This window comes from Zalophus californianus, chromosome 10 (assembly GCF_009762305.2).
Source record: "Zalophus californianus isolate mZalCal1 chromosome 10, mZalCal1.pri.v2, whole genome shotgun sequence".
In the NCBI taxonomy this organism is placed as follows: Eukaryota; Metazoa; Chordata; class Mammalia; order Carnivora; family Otariidae; genus Zalophus; species Zalophus californianus.
This window is the reverse complement of record NC_045604.1, coordinates 90390457-90411058: the sequence shown is the minus strand read 5'-3', so window position 1 is coordinate 90411058 and position 20602 is coordinate 90390457. Positions and strand designations below refer to the sequence as shown.

Here is a 20602-nt window from a genome sequence, read left to right as displayed (position 1 = left end):
TGGCACCAAACAACCACTCAATAAATGTTAGCTGCTATTTGAATTAAGGAAGGGAAGTGATGTGGGGATAATGGTAGCAAACTCTTGGGGCTGTGGTTGATATTAAGTGAGTTAACCTGGGGAGGGCTTGAAACAAAGTTGGCAGTTATGATCTGTACTAGAAGGATTGGCCTAAGGTTTCTAGGATGGGCCTGGTTAATATTCCCTGGCTTGGGCTAAGGTCCACAGAGCCTGATCAGGTTATTACCTGAAGAATGTTTAGTTTGTGGGGGGAGACGGTAGAGGGGGTGGTGGTCATTCAGACATTCTGTGGGGGTAGCACTTGGTGAACACCTGGGCACAGGGATTTGGCATTGCTGTGGGGTGACAGCTAGCTGCGTTCTTGGGCGCTGTGACTTAGGTTTGCTCTGATCCACTAGTGTGGGTCACTCAGGGCAGCACTGGGGTAGGTCACACATGCCTGGTCTGGGCATGGTCACTGTGAGCAATTACTTGGGAGTCATTCAAAGTGGAATTGCTCCTGGATCAGTCCTCCCCTCTTTCTCCTCCTCCTCGTGCCCCTGGGTGAAGTCTGCATCATCCTGGACCTTAGGGACACTGTGGGACCCCGGAACAGCTCCCTGGGGAGCAGTCCGCCGCTAGGGGGCGGCCGTTGAGAGGGACCGCCCCCCCCCTCCCCCGCGGAGTCCGCGCCTTTGGGGCTCACTCTTCCGCCACGTCCCGGGAACGGTGGGGTGACAGTGGGGTGGGGGCGCATGCTTCATGGGTGTGAGACAGAGCGAGCCGCCTGGGTATGAGTCAGCGCGCGGGGGGCTAGAGAGCTCCGTGAATAGTCACGGAATCTCACGCTCGGCTCCTCCACCCATCCCCGTCTAGAGCGTGTGTCCCAGTCCCGCGCGTGTGTGCGCACACGGCACGATGTCCGATTCCAGGCTGTGTGTGTGTCTGGTGAGATGGGGATGAGGGGGACAGGGGAGGGTTCCTGTCGGTGTTTCCACGCCCATGTGGGGTGAGGGGGTGTGTCCTGGTCAGGGTACGTGTGTACCTGTGTGTGTGCTTGCGTGTGTGTGTGTCAGTGTGGCGGGACCGTGTATCAGCGTAGAGTGCTTGCGTCTGCGCCCGGGTCTGGATGTTGGCGCAACCCGGACCGGGGTTCCCAGCCCTGAGGGTGGTGGGGGCGTCCAGCCCCCCTGGAGGAGTAAATGCCTCGCCATCCCAAGCCGGCCGGGGCTCCTCAGGAAGCGGCCGGCGCGGGGAGGGTCCGGGGTAGCGCGTCCCTGGGAGGGGCAGGAGAGTGGGGGCGCAGGGGGCGGGCCAGGTCCCAGGGCGGGGCGCGGGCTCGGGGGACCCGCGCGGCTGACGTCAGGCGACTCCTTAAATAGAGCCGGCAGCGCGCGCGGCTCGGCATTTCTTGAGGAGATCGAGCGGGGCCCGCGCCAGCGCCACCGTCCGGTCCGCCCGCCAGCCCGAGGGGCCGCGCCGCCGCCGAGCGTTCGGGGCGCCGCGCTCCAAGGACCGGGAATGGAGCTTCGGGCGCTGGGCGCACTCCGAAGCCGGCGCATGTGAGACCCGAGGAGCGCCGCCCGGGGCCCGGGACGGGGAAATGTGGGACGCGCAGCAGCCTGTGCCCCGAGAAGCCGCCGCTCCCGGGATCCCCGGGCATGGTGCGCGCCCCGGCCCGCAGCGCCCGGGGAAGACGGCGCCCCCCACGCCCGACCCGCGGGGCCGGGGCAGCGCCGCGCCAGCCCTCTAGGCGGCCGCAGGGCCACAGCAGCTCCGCCGCCGGCGCCCCCCGGAAACCATGACCCCCGGCGCGGGCCCATGGAGCCATGGCCTATAGGGTCCTGGGCCGCGCGGGGCCAGCTCAGCCGCGGAGGGCGCGCAGGCTGCTCTTCGCCTTCACGCTCTCGCTCTCCTGCACTTACCTGTGCTACAGCCTCCTGTGCTGCTGCGACGACCTGGGCCAGAGCCGCCTCCTCGGCGCGCCTCGGTGCCTCCGCGGCCACGGCGCGGGCGGCCAGAAACTTCTTCCGAAGTCCCGCCCCTGCGATCCCCCGGGGCCCACGCCCAGCGCGCCGGGCGCTCCCAGCGCGGCCACAGCCGCCGCCGCCGCGCCCGCCCCTCGCCTCCCGGCTGCCAACCACTCGGGCTCGGCCAAGATGGGCACCAAGAGGCTGCCCCAAGCCCTCATCGTGGGCGTGAAGAAGGGGGGCACGCGGGCCGTGCTGGAGTTCATCCGCGTGCACCCGGACGTGCGAGCCTTGGGCACCGAGCCCCACTTCTTCGACAGGAACTACGGTCGCGGGCTGGACTGGTACAGGTAAAAGGGAGCGCCCCACTCCGCGCACCGGGTCCCCAGTCGGGTCCATCCTTAGGGCCTTCTCCTGCGTCTTCTCTCTCCCTTAATCCGGCTCGTTGTGTGGGTTCAGGCTGACACAGGGGGGGACTCCAGCAGGATTTACCCAGAACTTCCCAGGGATGGTGTAGACCACACGCTTCCTCGAACGGCAAAGGGCAGTTGTTTCTGGAGGCGCCGGAAGGGAAGGGGGGTCTCTAGCCAACCTCAGGGCGAGCTGGTGGGCTGCCAGCTTGTCCAGCCTCTGGGGTGGAGCAGGGTGCCCGGGGAAGGGGGCCCTCTCCTGACCTTCGCTGATCTTTCCAGACATCTGAAGGACCTTGAGCAGGAAAGGTCCGAACAGGGCCCCCTTGCGGCGGGGCTCGGCGCTGGCCCAAGAGAGGCGTGGGGATGAGGAAGGTCCCTTCTGGAGGGTCATTCCCAGCCCCACCCAGGTCTTTGCTGCTGTGCCTCGGCTGAGAGCCCCCAGTCGCTCTGACCCTGAGTTAGTGGTCTTGGGCAGTGGAAAGGAACCCTGGATTTGAGTCATGCTGTCACTTAGCTTGAGCAAATACTTGAAACTCTTCGAGCCTCGATTTTCTCATCCATCACAATGGGCAGGAAAATCGTCCCTTCCCTCATCTGCTTTCCGAGGTCTTTCTAAAGTGCCTTCAAGGTGTAAAAAAGACATCTGCCGTGGGTGGTGCTTCCAAACCGGCAGCCAGGATGTGGAATTTGGGATACGGTGGGCACCTCAGATAAGGGTTGGCTGGATCCTAGGGACAGCCAGACTGTTCACTCCTCCGTTGCCCTTCCAGGGATGACAGTCACCCAGGCTGGTGGTGTCTGGGGATAGCCTGAAGCTTCTGGAAGGTGACCACCTCTCCTGTTCAGGGCCCATCTGCCTCCCAACCCCTGTATGGTTCTGTGGTGTAGGACTGGCCCAAATGTGGGCTGAGTCAGGGCGTCCCCCAGGGTGGTGGTGAACACGTGGGTCACAGAATTCCCATCATTCACCTGACTCCTTGAAGACCTTCTAGAAATGTCTCCATAGCCATAGAGCTGGGGAGGAGTAACATGGTAGCTGACTAGAGTAACAGTAACTAGAGCTAATTTTTAAAAATGTTTATAAAAATAAACCCTTTAGAGAGTAGAAGTCATAAGTATATTGGACAAATGAAAACTTCATTAGAAGGGGGACCCCACTGGGGTCATAATAAGGGGTCCTGGATTTGCAAGGGGGGTAATGGGGCCGATAGGCCTGACCTGCAGTGTTCGTGGTTGTGGGGCCAAGGGATGGGACATGTACTGTCCTTAAGAGGCAGACACACACTCTGTCTCCATTGGAGCCCAGCAGGGGATATGCGGCCTGTTGGTGGTTCCAGCACCATTATGTTGGCTTAATGGAATAGAGTGACACAGAATGGTAGGTCTGGTGCTTTCCATGCTGTGACCCACAGGCATCCCATCTGGGTGTACGAGGTGTGTGAGGACGGCGTCAGAGCCAGACCCCAGGGTGAGGGAGGCAAATGTGTGGAGCAGCAGAACCCTGTGTGGGTCAGCCGTGGTCATACTCTAATGCATAACAGGCTTCCCTTGATGGAAAATCTGAAGATCATTATGAAACCCTTTGCCAGTTTGAAGTGCCTTTTAAGTGCAAAATAGCAAAATTCTGAGCATCTGGCTTTTAGATATTGTGTCCTCCAGTAAACACCAGTACCCTGCACCCAGTGTCTGCACTTCCCTCTCCCGGGTTCACCAGCAAACATCTTACCCCAGGCTTCCTTCCCAGAGCCCATGTCATTCAGGGATGGCTGCTTTTTATTTTTAACCTTGGCATGTGTGATTCTAAGCCAGCTTAGCTGTGAACCTTAGAGATGGGAGCCGTGCCTTTTTTTTTTTTTTTTAATAGCACATTTGGATTCTGCTGAAATTCTCAGCTGAGTCTTGGTAGGTTTTATTTAGCATTAAGCACACTGACAGGTCCACTTCTTTCCTCTACCCCACTTCCCAGGGTCTGAGTTACCCTCGCTCTCACCCTTTGCCTTTCTAGAACGATGAGCCCAGAGCTCTGGTGCAAACTGCCCCATCCCACCGCTTCCCCAGGAGGGCCAGGAGTGTACAGCTCAGGAAAGAGCTGTGTGGTTTGCACTTCTCTTCGTTGCAGACCCACACCCTCAGAGTCCAGGGGTTTGGTTGTGGTTTGCCGTTTCTAGGTAAGGTAATGCTGCCTCATTTGGATGCTGTTTCCAGACTTTCCAGAACATTTCTCTGCATGTGCTTCATCCTTTATTATTGCTTAAGAAATATGCATTAATTGTAGAAGTGACAGGGATTCCTGGGATCCTTTAAAACCCATGTTCTCACTTTATCCCCAAATTCTGTGAGTTCGGACAGCAGGTGATAGGATGCTCCTCTTTCTGCCCACGGCCCGTGTCATTTCACAATGTAAAAACTGCAGCCCCCAAAACAGAGAGCATCTGAAATGGGGTCACAAAGCAAGTTGATGAGCCAGAAGTCCCTGGCATGCAGTATCTACATGCTCGTGTGGGTGTGGGTGTGGGTGTGCGTGTGCACATATTTCCAGCCAAGCGCTCTGGCCCCTGCTCTGCACAGCTTGCCACCGTAGGGCCAGTGTCCCCCGGGTAGACATGGCCAAAGAGCACCCATGGCGGCGGACTGTGTTTCCCAGAGGCAGAGCTCAGCGTGGCAGAGTAGCAGGCCATGCGTTGCATTATAATCTGCCCATGGCCAAGCCCCCGGGGACAACTTCCTGGGTCCCGGGGCCCCAGTACAGAGAGACAATGGAAAAATCCAGCTTCGCTCCCAACCCAAAGGAGAGCCTGCTTTCTGTGGAGGTAAGTCAAGAGGTGACACACGGTGCCTGAAGGCAGAGTGATACAGCCAGAGAGACCAGGAGGCAGAACCTGTGCCCGCCTTGTGTCGACCCCAAGCCCCTCCTGGGAACCAGCCCAGTTTGGGCCACCCTAGGAGAGCCCAGCCCTCTGCTTTGGGATCCCTCCCCTTAGAGGTTTTTCTGAGTTCCATCCCAAATGTGCGTGTCTGGCCTGGTTCCCCTCTCCCGGTTTCCTCCCCAAGGTGGCAGCTGGGCCTGCAGGGTGGGCTCGGCTAGATGCTCGGACAGGTGGGCAAAGCGACAGCAGGCTGACGAGGGAACCAGGGAGGGCGTCCAGATGCTGTGGGATTGGCCAACCGTGGTCCTCCTGTGTCTCCGCTTCCTCCTGGAATGGGGCCGGTAGCGACCATGGCAGAAGGTGGTTTTGCAGAATGAATGAAACCCTGTGTGGGAAAGTGCGCTGGAAAAGTCTGTGGGGTATAAAGACAGGGCAGCCACGTTACCACTCGTGCCGCTGTGGCTACTGCCGCGTCCCTTCCAAGGCTTCTGGATTGGCGTCAGTCCTGTTAGTACTATTAAAGCTATTGGGTTCCACCCCTGTGGCTGTTACCAGATGGGGCTGAGGAATTAACTAATTGCTAGAAAAGTAGTTCCATGATAGACGAGGTAGCGTCCCGGTCTTAAGTTCTAGCTCCAGCTCTGCTTTAATTTGCTTTTTTATTTTTCGGTCTTCTTTCTCTCTCTGCTTTCCTCCCACTCTCCCTCCCCCCCTCCCTCGCTTCCTTCCTTTGGCATCGATAAACAGTTGCTTCACACTTTTGGGTGTCCGTTTGCTCACCTTTAAAAATGGAACTGATCTCTGACCTGCTTTACAATCTTGTGAAACTTGAGTAAGACGGAACATGCGAAGAGGCTGCTCCCAGTCTGAGATCACATGTGGGTTGCTCTCGTGGAGCAAGGGTTGGGTGTGAGGCAGAATTATTCAGGGCCTTCATCTTTCATCAGGAGATATACACGGTGCATTGTTTAGTAGTTTTTTGAGTCTCAGGGGGAGCTGAGTTCCATCCGAAGTGTTCTTGATTTTGCTAGTTTTCAGGGATGGCCAGGGGGTGAGGGCGGGGTGTGAGGAGGAGCCGAACCTTCTCTAAATTGAAATGCCACCATGAGCGAGTTAAGACACAATCATTGACTCTGTGCTTTGGTGAAGACACTTTGATAGATAAGCCTGTCCTGTAAACTTTAGACGTCACATCTCAGGTTGTTTATTTGTTCAGCATCGATGGTGGTGTTGGGGAGGGTGTAAGGCAGAGAAGACACAGCATGTGCCCCGGACGCAACCGTCTTGAGACAGAGAATCAAAAGCCGAGAATACAGTCTATCACTGGTTCCAGCTCCTCTCAATCAAGAAGTGAGGTTCTAATAGCAAAGCCAAACTTTAGAAAGAACTAAGACCAAAGGCAGAAGGCTCTACCGTCTTTAACCAGCTGAGCAACACCTGGACACGGGCTGCTCGGTGCCTGTGAGGTGTTGCACAGATGCATGTGCGTGCCCACCCCACACGGGTGCCCTTGCATGCATGATTACAACGTCTGTGCAGACACAGGTCTTCGGAGGAGTTTTCCTGCCTCAGTCCAGGAGGATGTCATCCATGCTGATTAAAGGAAATCATTGAGTCCATAAATCCCCCGTCCTTCGTATGCTCGCTGTCAGCCTGGTGGCGCGCTGGGGATATAATAGTTAGCTCTTGCATGTGTCCAGTTGTCAGGCACCGAGGAACATGCAGGATGGGCAGGCAGGACCGTCAGGGCCCAGAGACGTGTCCTGAAGAGCTGGCTTCGCTCCCCGCTGGAGCCTCCAGGGACAGTGGGACAGCTTGCCTTAGGACGGGCTCTTCCCATGGCCTCTGGTGTGTGGCTGTTTAGGGGGGAAAAGACCCCGACAACCTTGGTGCTTTTCAGGTGCCCCGTATTGTTAAGGCTGTTTTGGATGTGTAAATATCAGCAAATATCATTTATCAAAGATTCCAGGAGCACACTTCCCCCCACATTTTAACATCTCTGAAATGAGGGTATCTGACTGTTGATGGGGTCTTAGACGCAGTGAGGTAATGCTTCCGTGTTGGGTGGAAACTCTCACTCAGAGGTGCCTTCTGCCGTGGGGACCCACTGGACCCCCCCAAAGAGCACGACGCTAGGTGGCAAGTGCCAGCCCAGGCGGGAGCCCCGGGTTGCTGTCTCTTTGGCCAGCAGGGGCCTCTTCTGATGGGTCAGGGGGCTGCGCCCATTTTAGATCTGCATCACCGATGCCATCTCCCCGAAAACATCCCTTCTGACATGAGAAAGTGTGGCCCAATTCCCACAAGGAGGTAATAAGAGGCCATGGCGGGCACGTTCTTCATGGGCTGCTGGACTGCCCAGATATTTGGAGGCACATCCCAGGAGTCCCTAACGGGCTCAGGGCAGAGTCGGTGCCCGGCAGCTGTGGCCGCCCGCACGCTTGCTAATGCGCCCATGCACCTGCCGCGTGGGACTGGGGATGACCTCCTCCCCTTCGGTCAGACCTCTGTGAGTCAGCCCTGAATGCCTGAGTGATGGAGTGAGGGGGGAGGGGTGGAAGCACACAGCCCTCTATCAGTTGGGGTCCCCTGGAGGACTGGGAGGGCCCCACAGCCGGGGGCGGGGGGCAGTTAGACAGGCATGTGGCTGGTGAGTCAGGCTGGAGGGGTGGGAGAGGTTGCAGCTGAGCTGAACCCACGGGACTCCCTCTCTCCTCCAGAACCGACCCCGGGGCAGGTTAATCCGTGTATTTGTCAAATGCCTACCGTGTGCCAGGCTCCGTGCCAGGCTGCTCTAGGCCAGCCCTTGCTGCCACTTTGTTCTCCTCAGGGGCTGCGGTGCTTTGTAGTCCATGGGCAGCTTGACGAGGTGGGTAAAAGCCACCAGTGAGTGGAAATAACTTAGCATTTCAGATGTAATTGCTGCCTGTCAAGCCACACAGCTGGGCTCTTGGCCCAGTGCTGCCCTTGCGGGGGGGGGGGGGGCGGGGGGGGCGGCTTTCTCAGCAAGATAATGGCAGAGGGAGAGGGGCAAGGGGTTATTACTGGGCATGCTCTTCCAAGGCACCTGGGCCAGGGGTGCTGACCGGGTTATCTGGGGCTGGGGCGACATGTGGTTTCCCTGGGCGCAAGTCCATTGGCAGTGTCTTCCCAAGCTTTTGGAATCAGAGGCTCCGTGCCCATGACCACCAGCTCCCATGAGGAAGAAACCTGGGTGTCTGCTCGGGGTGGAGGCCGGGGGCTGCTCCCTGCCATCTTCCGAGGGGTGCGTCTTCCAAGCATCGGACATTCTTGTGCCACCTTCACGATATTTGCCAAACTCTGGCATTGGCCTCTACTGTTTATGTTCTTAATATTTTTGTTTACGTTAGCACATTTGCAGATTGTGATTTTTTTCTTAAAGAATTGGGCTTATTTTTTTTCTTCAGTGCGAATATTTTGGAAACATGATGCAAACTTCACAAGGATGTCCCGTGAAAATTATCCCCCTCTTTCCCACCCCTGTTTCTCTGCTGTGTGGTCCCTCTTCCCAGAGTCATCACAGGTCCCCACTTTTGCGTGTCCTTCTAGAGATGTGCTGTGTGTTTGTAAACCCAACGCAAGATAGGCAGAGAGAGTGCAAATACATGTTTTTAAAAAACAACTTGATTTCAAAACCACCCTACATGGAAAACCAGCCTCATGTGCCATTAGAAGGGAATCATAAGAATAAATAGCTTGAAGACAAAACAGTGCCATTAAAGTTTGCTTCCTCAGATGGCTAGAATGTTCCAAGCCTGTGGCCTGCTGTGACTTTGTCTAAAAGATGGTACTAGGGGATACTAGTAAGAGCTAGTTAAAGAAATCTTAATTTCAGTGTGAGCCTTTCCTTTCTCCTTGATGTGGGAGAATGGAAGGAGTGGAAACAAAATGTAAAAAATAACAAATTTTCTCACAGTGAGATACTTCATAAATAATTCATAACTACCTGGTGATATTTAGTAGGTCTGTGGAGTACTCCAGATTACCGAGATGGGCCATCCAGCCGACATCCCATCTGGGGAAGCGCTGCTAGAATTTGCAGGAAGTCCACCCCAAGTAAATCCAGGGAGGTTTCTAGCTTTCAGATTCCTTTGATGTGTTAATGATTGGAAGAGACAAGCCAAAGGAAAACTCCAAACAAATTAAGAGCGTTCAAGAAGTATTTTGACTTGCAATATTTACAAGGGAGTCTAGCCTTCAGAAGAACAGGAGTTCCCAGAATAAAGGGTATAGCAGGTATTTAAAGGGAAAAAAAAAACCCAACCCTCTCAAAGTTGCCATTGGTTTCCTCACTGTTCCCATGGGTGGAAAAACCGCACTCTTCCGCACGATTATCAGATCTACGCAGGTCGTCACATACATACCTGCAGGCATCAATGTTGCAAAAGTCAGACATAAAGTTGTTTCCACTAGGGACTCGGCAATTTATGGCAACTTATGGAAATGGGGCTCGAGCCTTTTTTTTTTTTCAATCTTGAGGCTCGTGCAAAACAGGGTGTCTTCTTAAATTTTCAGGATGCCAAGTCCCTTCCCTCTGGGATGCATGATGTGAGACTCCAACCTAGTGGCGGGGCAAGGTGATACTTTGGCCTTCTCAGCTCCATAGAGGGAGCTCCACAGGGGAAAATTGTCCCTGGGACTTATTGTCCCTGGATAGAACCGTATCTAGCAGCAGCAATTTAGAGGGTGTCTGTGACAGCAGGGCTCCCGGAGCTTGCCTTTAGTTGGGCAGATAGCCATCAGCGCTGATGAAGAGGTGGCTTCCTACGAACTCAGCCCCCCCGCCCCCGCCACCCGCCCGTCTAGGTGCTCACAGCTGGGTGAAGGAGTCCCGCATCCTCCCCGAGGCTGGTGGAGAGAGATGCTCCGGGCATTGCAGCCATGACTCTTGGGGGAGCAGTGCTCCTGGGGGGCGGGATGAAAGGAAGCATCTCATTGGAAGGAGGGAGAACAGCCCAGATTCAAAGGGTGTGGGCAAAATGACCTCAAAATGGGGGTAAGGAGGCAGAGAGCCCCAGGGCAGGCAGTTTGGGTGCAGTGATTAAAAACTTGGCTCTAGAACCAGAATGAACGGGTTGGGCTCTCCCTTCTACCACCTACCAGGTGTGCGCCCACCAGCCGGCCGCTTCTCTGTGCCTCAGTTCCGTCTGCACACCAGGACGAATCACGTTGCCTCACCCTGTAAGCTTGCTGTGAGGATCGGTTGAGTGATAACATGCACAAGTGCTCAGATTTCTGGCATGTGGAAGGTGTCCAACAAGGGTTACCTGTCATTATTAGTCATTGATTTTTTTTTCATCCAGCCTGTATTGAGCTAGAGATAAATAGGACATGGGTCCTGCCACTGGACTCTTCATGGTTTGATGCGGTTACGAGATTCTCATGGAAAATCAGATGGTGAGAGATACCATTTAGAGATCCAAGCAGAACTATAGCAGCACAGAAGGAAGATGAAATCCAATTGGGAGAAATTTGGAAGGCTTCCTGGAGGAGGCAGTGTGTTATTTGGGTCTCAGGGGGCAGAGAGGATTTCTCAAAGGGAGTGGCTGATGTTGGTGGTAGGGAGGTCAAGGGTGTTTCTAAATACATTCATGCCATGATTGCACTTCTGATTTCAGTCCTGCATACATTTGTTGACCACCGGCTATGTACCAGGCACTGTGCCAAGCCCTGGAAAAGGAGAGATGGGAAATAGGATCTCTCCTTCAAAGAGCTGAAGGGCACACAAGTCCAGGAGCGAGACTAGCAGAGGGACTGTGAGATCATGGTGGGATCACAGAGGAGGGGTCCCCACCCAGCATGGGTTAGAGAGGCATTGGGGGGCCAGTGCCTCAGCTTTAGGGATTTGGCCTTTGCTGTATCCTAGATCTGGCTGCTTCACGTCATGTAGGTTCCAGCTCAGATGTCACCTACTCAAAGACATCGTCTGTGTCGGACGCTGGGTATAGTGTGAAGGCTCATAGTAGGATACGCTGAGGGATTTCACTGTGGCAAGGCCTGAGAACGGGCGTCAAGGAAGCCTGTGGTGGGCTGAGGATGGTAGTGGTGCTGGGGATTGATCCTCATACACTTCCTACGACAGCCCCTGGCTTGACTGGCCAGGGGTCTGTCTGTAGGTGTCCTTGAACTAACCAAAGACAGGAAAATCATTTTCTACTGTAGCTTGGAGGCTGGGAGATGGCATAGTCCCTCTTTCTAGGGGTCTTTGAGGCTATTTTTGCAATTGCAGTGTTCTTAAGTAACCTCTTGAGATCCTTTGAAGGTTGAATTAGCTTTGCTCCAACCCAGAAGAGGCAGGTGTGTGTGTGTGTGTGTGTGTGTGTGTGTGTGTGTGTGTGTGTGTGTCCGTCCGTCCGTCCCAGTTTCTCATTCTCATTCCAGCCTCATCAGCATGCATGGCAAGGTAGCGGCCTTGCTGGCACTGCTAGATTTAGGGGGCTTGCGTGTATGGGTCCCTTCAAACAGAGCTGAACACCGTAGCGCCTTCCTGCAAGATAATCGGGGTCTGCGTCTCCCTGACTTCCCCAAAGCTGCCGGAGCATGGGGAAATGTTCTCTGCTTTGGCAGCCTCTTTGCAATGTTTCTGCTTTGATGGTTTTAATGAAGATATGAAATCACCTAACAGCTTTCATTTTGCTCAAGCGAGGTGGCTGAAAGTGGAGGTAGCATTTCTCAGGATCAATCCCATTTTCAGAAGTGGTTGGTTAAACTCTCTGCAGTTTATGGCCACTTCTGGATGAAACCATGGGGGACCTGAATTATTAATTCTGTGAAAAATGAGTTAAGTCATCGCAAGGCTCTGCGGTGGCAAAATCCCTACTGGAGGTCCCTCCATCTGGTATTTTCTCTAGCACAGACCTCTCCCTTAACCAGAAATCCTGGAGCACCTTGGCCCGATTGCTGTGTGTCCGTCATTTCTCCAGGAGAGAAAGAAGTTGACTTAATTCTTCTTTCCTGCCAAAAATAAAGAGGGGGAAATGGGCATAAATGACTCTGGGAGGTACTTCTATCAAAGCCGTTTTGATAGGCACTCAAATTTGGACATCATTCAAATGACAAGTGTGCCCTCAAGGTCATCTCTCAAACATGAGCCCCCGAGCACCTCTACCCTCCCATCTGGGTGGCTGATGCCCAGGGAGGTGTGTAAAAGCATGGAGAGGCTCAAGCAGTGAGCAGGGGCCGTGACCGAGCTGCCCAGACCTTGCATCTCGTGGAGGAGCAGTTCGGAACAATGATGGCGTCACAAGTTCAGCATCCTCCAGGGACTCTGTAGACACATGCGTGAGCAAATGAAGTTGGCTGTGGGGCAGTGAAGAGAAGGGACGATAAGGATGAGTCCCAGTTAGGGAGGGCGCTGTCCCATTTAGGGGGGACAACCCCTAGTTAATCTCAACAGATTTATTGCCAGATCTTCTAGGTTTTTTCCTTTTTTAGAACAAGCTTGAAATATGGCATCTTTTAAAAAAAGCAAATCTCAATTTATAATTGTGTCTTACTGATTCACAATTTCTGTAGAACATGTTTGGAGGCTGGATGTAACCTGTCACTGTCCTTTTGTGACTTTGTTGGGCTGGGTCGTCAAAACAGGCATGGCTGCTTGCCAGTCCTGCCTCGGGCTTATATTCGCTGTGGGGTAAGTCACTACTGTCCTAAGCTTTGCTTTCTGCTCTGCGAGATGGGGATGACATGTGTTCCTACCTCCCAGGTTGTGGTACTGATTTGATGTCCTAAGTATGCATTAGATTTTATTCCTATTGTGATTCCCCCTTCCTGGATCATGCTTGGAGGAGGTGTGACCATCACTAAGCTGATGGGCATGCCTGGAAGACAAGAGGCATGACGTGGGCCTTTGTCAGGGTGGGGAAAGCTGGAGTCTTCTCAGTCTTCAGTTGGACCAATAGGGAGGAGAAGATTCTAGAGCCAGGATGACCTATGGTTGGAGAAACCCATGTGGTTCTAGAGCTGGCCCCCAGGGAGGGAACCTGCAATCCCCTGGGCTCCTTGTTGTCATTTCCCGTGGGTGCCCTTGGAGTCCCTGGAGGATGTTGAGTTGGTGACGCCATCCCTGCCCCCAAACTGCTGCGTGCAGCTCGGTCACTGTCCCCGGCATGCAGTGCCGTTCAGAACAGCTCCAGGCTCTCCATCCTTCTGCATCCCTCTTCTGGACTTCATAACTGGATAGGGCAGAGCAGCTCAGCGGTACATGCTTTAGAGATGACATTGCTTGCAGAGAGGGTGACTGCCTCTCTGACTCAGTGGTTTGGTGGAGACAGAAGTCCAACCTGGAGAGTGGATCTTGCTAACAACAAGGAGAGGCTAAGGGAAGGGCAAGGAGTGGACGTAAAGATCAGCCTGGAAGAATTTTTGTTCAGCCTTGATCAGGAGTTGGCACCTTCAGAACGACAGTGAAACACGGGTGAGGGCTGTAGAGGATGCTGGGGGGAGACATCAGGATGGAGCCAAGAAGGCAGCCGTCCGTGAGGAGGACCCATTGTGTCAGAGATGATTCAGTTCCCTCCGAAGCCAAGCAAAGCTTTCATGGGAAGGGCGGTCCTTTGGGATTGGTTGCATGGTCAGTACTGAGAGCCTCGATGCTTGAACTGTCGGTGGAAGAGTGGGCTTTGTGGTGCCTGGGGGGCATTCTTGTCTGCAAGCCTCCTCAGGCACTGGGTCTTCACGGTTCTGTCTGAAATCTGACGGCACATTAAGACCTTCAGTCACTTGGGGACCATCTTCATGATTTACCTTTGGATGGATGTGTCTACAGATACTGACTTCACATGACTTTAAAGTCCACTCATAACTTTTGCTTTAAACAGATTTACTTAAACATGAAACTTCACGTCACCATCGTATGTGAGAATCCCCAGTAGCCCGGAGTAGAAAATTGTCATAAACACAAAGTCCATAGAAACCAAACAGCGCACTTCAAGTCTCAGCCCATACTCAGCCTGAGGCACTCTCATTCTTTCTGATGAGGAGAGAGAGGGAACGAAACCCATTAGAGAGGCGTTAACAACATTTTAGTACCTAAGACTCTCTCCATCATGTAATCGGAAGATTTGAACAGAAAGAAAAAGGAAAGTTCATTATTTTCTAGTGATGTGATTAGGTGGCATTTCAAGTCGTGTCCGTGGGCCACCTACATTTTTCTTTTTCAGCTGTGTATGTATATTGGGGGACACACTGGCCAACCCCCTTAGATCCCTCTTGCTTTGAAGTCGCTGTATTATTTTATCATACTTGCTTGTCATGGTCCATCAACAGCTTGGGAGGGACTGGCTGACATTACAAAGTCTGGGTGGTTTCAAAAGCTGTGATTCCAATTTTAATTGCAAATTGATGGGGCATCATGGGAAAAGCAAATGGAGACGTGAAAAACTGGAGGAAAAGATCCAGCTCTGGTGTATTTTTAGATTTTTCTCCCCCCCCCCCCCCCGGATCGGTGTTGTATAATTTTATCTGGACTCTGGTTTTGGTAAGTTCCAGTACCTTCTCTCTACTCTATTACCTGAGAGCTAACCCAAAGTTGCTTTACAATTCCAATTTAAACAACCTATGTAGAACCTGTATCTGTTGCTCCTTAAAAAACAAAAACAAACAAAAAAAAAAACTGTGACTTGGATGAATGTCAGAGGCATTATGCTGAGTGAAAGAAAGGTTATGTACTGTATGATTCCATTTATATGATACTCTCAAACAGACAAAACTACAGGGGTAGAGAACAAATCAGTGGTTGCCAGGGTTGAGGACAGGCGGAGGGTATGATTATAAAGAAGCAGATAAGGGGATTTTTTGGGGGTGATGGGGCCATTCTGTATCCAGACTGATGGCGGTCACATGAATCTATACGTGTGTTAAAATTCATAGAGCTGAACACCAGTCAAAAGTCTATTTCACTGTGTAATACTTTTAAAGATTAAAAAAAAAAACAACCCTTGATTTAAAAAAAAAAAAACATCCAGGATTGTAGAACTCTGCCGCGGATGGGCATGCTATGCCCCAAATCCTAATTACCAAAAGGTGACCCAGTTCCCATGTGTTTGGAGTTCACCAGCCTCCCTCACTTCCATCCTGATTGCGAAGTAGAATCAGTAACCCCACCCCCCTGCCCGCCGCCATCCCAGCATCCAGTCCTGAACAATGCTAGGATCTGAAGCAAAGGTTGGGAAGTTTCCACTGAGGTCTGGGACCACCGTGGCCAGCACAGATGTCCAGCCAGGCTTACCCCTGAGGGGCTGAGGTCAGGACTGTGGGAAGCAGCAGTGGGAAATGTGCCTTGTAATCAGACTGCCCACTGGGGGACAGCAGATCTGCCTGGGATTCCCAGGGACAGTTGGAAGAGATGTAGCATGGGGGAAAAATGGGTCACAAACCACGGTTGGAAGAAGAATCCAAGGATTCCCCCTCAAACAAAACAATTCAGAATGTACTGACAACGTGTCTAACCTCCCAACCACCAGACAGCCTAAGGACTAAGCTAGAGGCATCCCCTTGCTCCCCCCACCCTTCACCCCCAGCCAACCCAGCAGGGACACCCTCTCCAGCCAGAGCACCCCCAGAGCTGGGGAAGAGCACCGTGGACTGGAGGTGCCCACATTTCCCTCTTCCCAGTACTTGGTAAAGAACCATGCTTCCCAGAGCCCTACAGTCCACAAGTCTTCACTTCCCAGCCATGGCTAAAGATGGGCACCCAGTCATGTTCTCTCTTCCCGTGGTGTCTGAAGTTGGACACGGAGACCATGCGTACGACAGAGAGCAGCCACGGAAACCACCAGGCTCCCCTAGCATCCTTCCCCAAACCGCACTTTCTACTGGGCTTGGTTTGAATGGGTTTCTTAGGTGGCTAAGACACTACTTGGGTGGTTGTACCAAAGCTGCCTGGGCTGGAGGCAGAAGTTTGCGCATTGCCAGCCTGTGGGTGGTGATCGGATTCACAAAGTGGCTGCAAGAACTCTGGAGCCCGAATAGCTGAAGAAGGAGGGCATGGGGTGGGGGTGGGGGTGGGGGGGCATGCCCAGGGAGTAAATGAAGGCAGCGACGGGGAGGAGGCGAAGGGTGGTCTGTGCGTTGACCATAGTGGAGCAGGGGCCGTGTGCATGGGTACGTTCCTGGTGCCTACCTGCCCAGCCTCCCTTCCTCCACTGAGGGAAAGACCATTTCTATTTCTCGACGTTACCTGGTCTATTTGGGCTCTTATACAGTCGGCTTCAGTAAATCATGTTAACCTATTTTAAAAATGATGATCATACTACACATCAAGGTGTCTGACATCGGTCACTGTCCTCAAGGTCCCCAGCATACAAATACTCAGGCTTTTCTGATTATGATTCATCTCTAAGTGAAGAAGTAAGAAAACACACATACACAAAGATAATAGCCACATGGTGGAATTCAGCATAGTGGGTAAAGAATACACGCTGATGTGGGACGTTCTCAGGATCTATTGTTCAGGTGAGAAAAGAGCAAGGCGAAAAACAGACTGTGTGAAATGGGGGGGGATAACATATTTCTGAATTTTCTTACTTTTGCATACATAAATTTTGAAAGGATACACACAAGAAACTGGGTGGATGGGGATGGGGTAGGAGGGAGATTGTCACTACACACCTTTTATGTTTTTTTGAGCTATGTGAGTATATTCTTTGAAAAATGAAAATAGAAACTGCACATTGTGGCAAAATAAGGAAACTGATAAAAGGGTTAAAAAAATCCCCCCAGAATGGTACTTCCAATTGGAACCACTGTTAGCATTCTGCTTTTTACTCCTCCAGACACATCTATCCCATTCTATGCATGCATATATATTATTTTACATCATTTTACGACTTGCAATTTCATTTAACAGTATGACATAGCTAGCCTTCCCTCACAGTACACGTGGCTCTACAGGATCATAGTAAAGGCCTTCAGTTGGACCATTATCTGTTTCATCACATCTCTTATTGACAGACACTTCAATTGTCTTTACGTTTTATTCTTTAAAAATAAAAACAGCAGCAAGCGTCTTGTCCATTTTCTTTTCCCTGAGGATCAATCTCTTAAAGAAGAGTTTCTGGGTTTGAGAATAAGCAAACGTAAAAGAAAAAAGTTTTTGATAGAAATTGCCAGCCCTCCCCTACCCCATGACAATATGGCGGAGGCATTTCTACTCCACTGGCGGAGCCGAAAAGGGCTTTTCCCTTCATAACCTTGTCAGCTCTGATTATCAACAACCAACTTGATCTTTGCCAATCTAACACATGAAAATAATCTCCTTTTAATTTGAAAAATTTTGATAGCAATTTAAACATGTCTACTGCCCATTTGTATTTATTTTCTGAAAATTTTGGCTAATTGTTTTTACCTCTGGAGATTTTTCTTTCTCTTTTTCAAAGAGATGGTGAGGGGTTTAGGATGCTCATTCTGGGTTCACTTCATGCTTTTAGCGTCATCTTATTTCAGATGTGTTTCTGGGTGAATAGAATTTGGCTGGCTTTTATATTTTTCTGCAGTCTGATAATTATCTTGCAATAAGAGTTTGCTTGTTTATGTATGTTCTGATTATCAACCGATTTGGACTTTTTTCTATCATTTGTTCATTTTCCTTCTTCCCCCCACCCCCCGCCCCACCTCCTGACTCTACTATTGGATCAGTGGAGCTTTCTTTTCTTCCCGCTACTGGAGTGGAAGTTACATAAGCTATTTCTGTGCATTTAATGGTTGCCCTTACATCTGACCAAACAAAGCCTTCGCAAAAAGTAATCGAGGATCATGACGCCCAACCTTTCCCCACCCCAACATTGTCCATGTTATGGTTGCCCAGTATTTTATTCCACTTGCTTCTGTGATTTTAATGTTTATCAAAATAATGCCTACATTGTCTAAACAGTTAAATAATATCATAAGGCTTATCACCAAAACTGCAGCCCACCGCCTGACTCCCGACATTCTGATTCGCATGCAATGGGGCAACCAATTTTGATTCCTTGGGCTGTCTCAGACTTCTGTTTTCCTCCATATTACCAAATAATATGTTTATATCACCATGTCTTATAAATCACAAAAAGGCTAACCTTGGGAGTTCACATTGCACCTCTCAATTGCTCAGGTAAATGAAGAATTTCAAAACTGCAGGTGTGCAATATGTAGAAAGTAATGATAATGTGTATAATAATATGTGTTGAAACCAGTCGGATGTAGCCAAAGCTGGATGCTGCAGCACCTTGGCTTCTTTATGACATGAAAAAGATTAATTGACTAAGGATTCTGCCCCAGAAGTTAGCCGAATGATGTAACAAACATAAGGAAGGAGTCCTTTGGAAAGATAAAAACAGAAGATTAATCTAGGAAAGCAGTAACCTTGATTTAAAAAAAATAATAAACCCAAGAACTGATTCTTTGAAAGATCAATAAAATCAACAAACACCAATGGTATCTAATCAAGAAAAAAAAAAAAGAAAGCTAACACAAATATGCAAAATTAGGAATGAGAAAGAGCATGTAACGACAGACTTTTAAAAAATCCCCAAAGGACTTAAGCATCTTTATGATGCTGCAAAAGAAGTAGGTAAAATCTGATATTTAGTCCTCATAAGGCACTCCATGTATCTCAAAGATATTTTCTTAGCATGATCTTGAAAACCATTTTCAAACTAATTTTCAGCACGGCGGCCTGGGCGGGGAGTGGGGGAGCATCTTCCCCAGACTCTATCTGCTGGTAAATCGTGGACACGCTCGAGAAAGTGTAGGTACGGGAGGAGTTAGACAAGGGCTACAGCTAAAAGCCACAGTCTTAGCAGAGAACTGAGGAAAGGTCATGCCCAGGAGCCACAGAAAACAGGCAGCCTCAGCCACTGTTGCAGGGGACTTTGCTGCTAAGTAATTGTTACTAAATCGTCTCCTGTAATGTGTCTTCTGTTTCAAATGCTACATTTGATGTCCTACTTCAGCTTCGAAACCATAGTAACAGCAGAAGTCTGTGTTTACGGGTACCGAGCCTCACCTTCCTTTCTCCATAATTAATACCTTTCTTTAGTTCATTTTTATCTCTCAACCAGTGGACAAACTCTTAGGAAGAAAAAAAAAATTTCAGTTAGTGTTTTAATTTGAGTCCTTTGTGGATTCAGAGACACTCTTCTTGCTTTTCTCATGCATGGGCAATAATCTGGCAGAATTAAAAATTTTAGGACAACATCTTTTCAAAAATACCTCTGAAGATGTGGTCCTATTATCTTAGGGTGGGTGTGTGTGTGTGTGTGTGTGTGTGTGTGTGTGTGTGTGTGTGTGTGTGTGTGTGTGTGTGTGTTTCTGTGTATATGGCAGAGGAGAAGTTTGATGTCAGCTGGATTCATTTTTTTCCCTCTGCGGACAAACTATTTCATTTTCCCCTGCCTAGATGCTTATATAATTTTTCTCTATTGTTTCAATTAAAACATCTCATCAGGATATGTTCAGGTGTGGTTCCTGACTTCACATCACCACTTACTAGCACTTCTGATCAATAGCACCCACCTTATCTATTCATTCGGATTCCCCATTAAATTTTTATTCAGGGGGCACCTGGGTGACTCAGTCGGTTCAGCATCTGCCTTCAGCTCAGGTCATGATCTCAGGGTCCTGGGATCCAGCCCCCTCATCGGGCTCCCTGCTCAGTGGGGAGTCTGCTTCTCCCTCTTCCTTTACCTCCCCCCTGCTTGTGCTCACCCACTCATTCTCTCTCAAATAAATAAATAAAATCTTTAAAAAAATTTTTTTAAAAATCTTCATCAGTTTTGCAGATTTGTCCTCTTTGGTTCTCGCCTCTTCCAGGACTTTCTTCCTTTGCCTCTGATTGCTGTTTCTCTTGACGTGTTCTATTCACTGACCCATAGTTTGACACGTGGCATCTGGGGTTCCAGCCCCAGTCCTGGCTTTTCTGTTTCCCATCATTATTGGTTATTCTTCAGCTGTTATTGCCCCTAGATCATTCCCTCTCCACGATGCACGGATGTAATGTTTTCTTGAGTCCCGTTGAGAATGCAGCCAGCGATTTTCTGACCTTACTTCTGTTTCTTGCCGCAACTCTGCTGCTTTGATGACATGCACTCTGATTCCTCATACCAAGTTTTTGAACTGCCTTTTCCTTCCATGTACCTGGTGATCATTCTCCCCTCTCTGTGGCAGTAGACAGGTGACCCATTTCCCTCTTTCCCGTGGCCGAATCATATTCCGTCATGAATACATACATCTTCCTTATCCATTGCCCTATCAGTGGCCACTTGGGTTGTGTCCATGTCTTGGCTCTTGTGGTCTTATCTTAATTACATCTCGTAAAAAAAAAATCCTTGGAACTACCGGCATGTGAGTTAAGCGT

The 20602-nt window shown here is 50.8% G+C and overlaps 1 protein-coding gene across 1 annotated transcript in view; it reads left to right on the top strand.

Moving 5' to 3' along the window:
- Nucleotides 1–1822: 1822 nt before the first annotated feature.
- The window catches only part of HS3ST2 (heparan sulfate-glucosamine 3-sulfotransferase 2), a 100088-nt gene continuing 81308 nt past the window's right edge, over nt 1823–20602 (top strand). Inside the window, exon 1 of the mRNA XM_027610706.2 lies at nt 1823–2320. Within this exon, the coding sequence (XP_027466507.1) occupies nt 1830–2320 (491 nt within the window). The 5' untranslated portion in view covers nt 1823–1829. The remainder of the gene's footprint in view (nt 2321–20602) is intronic.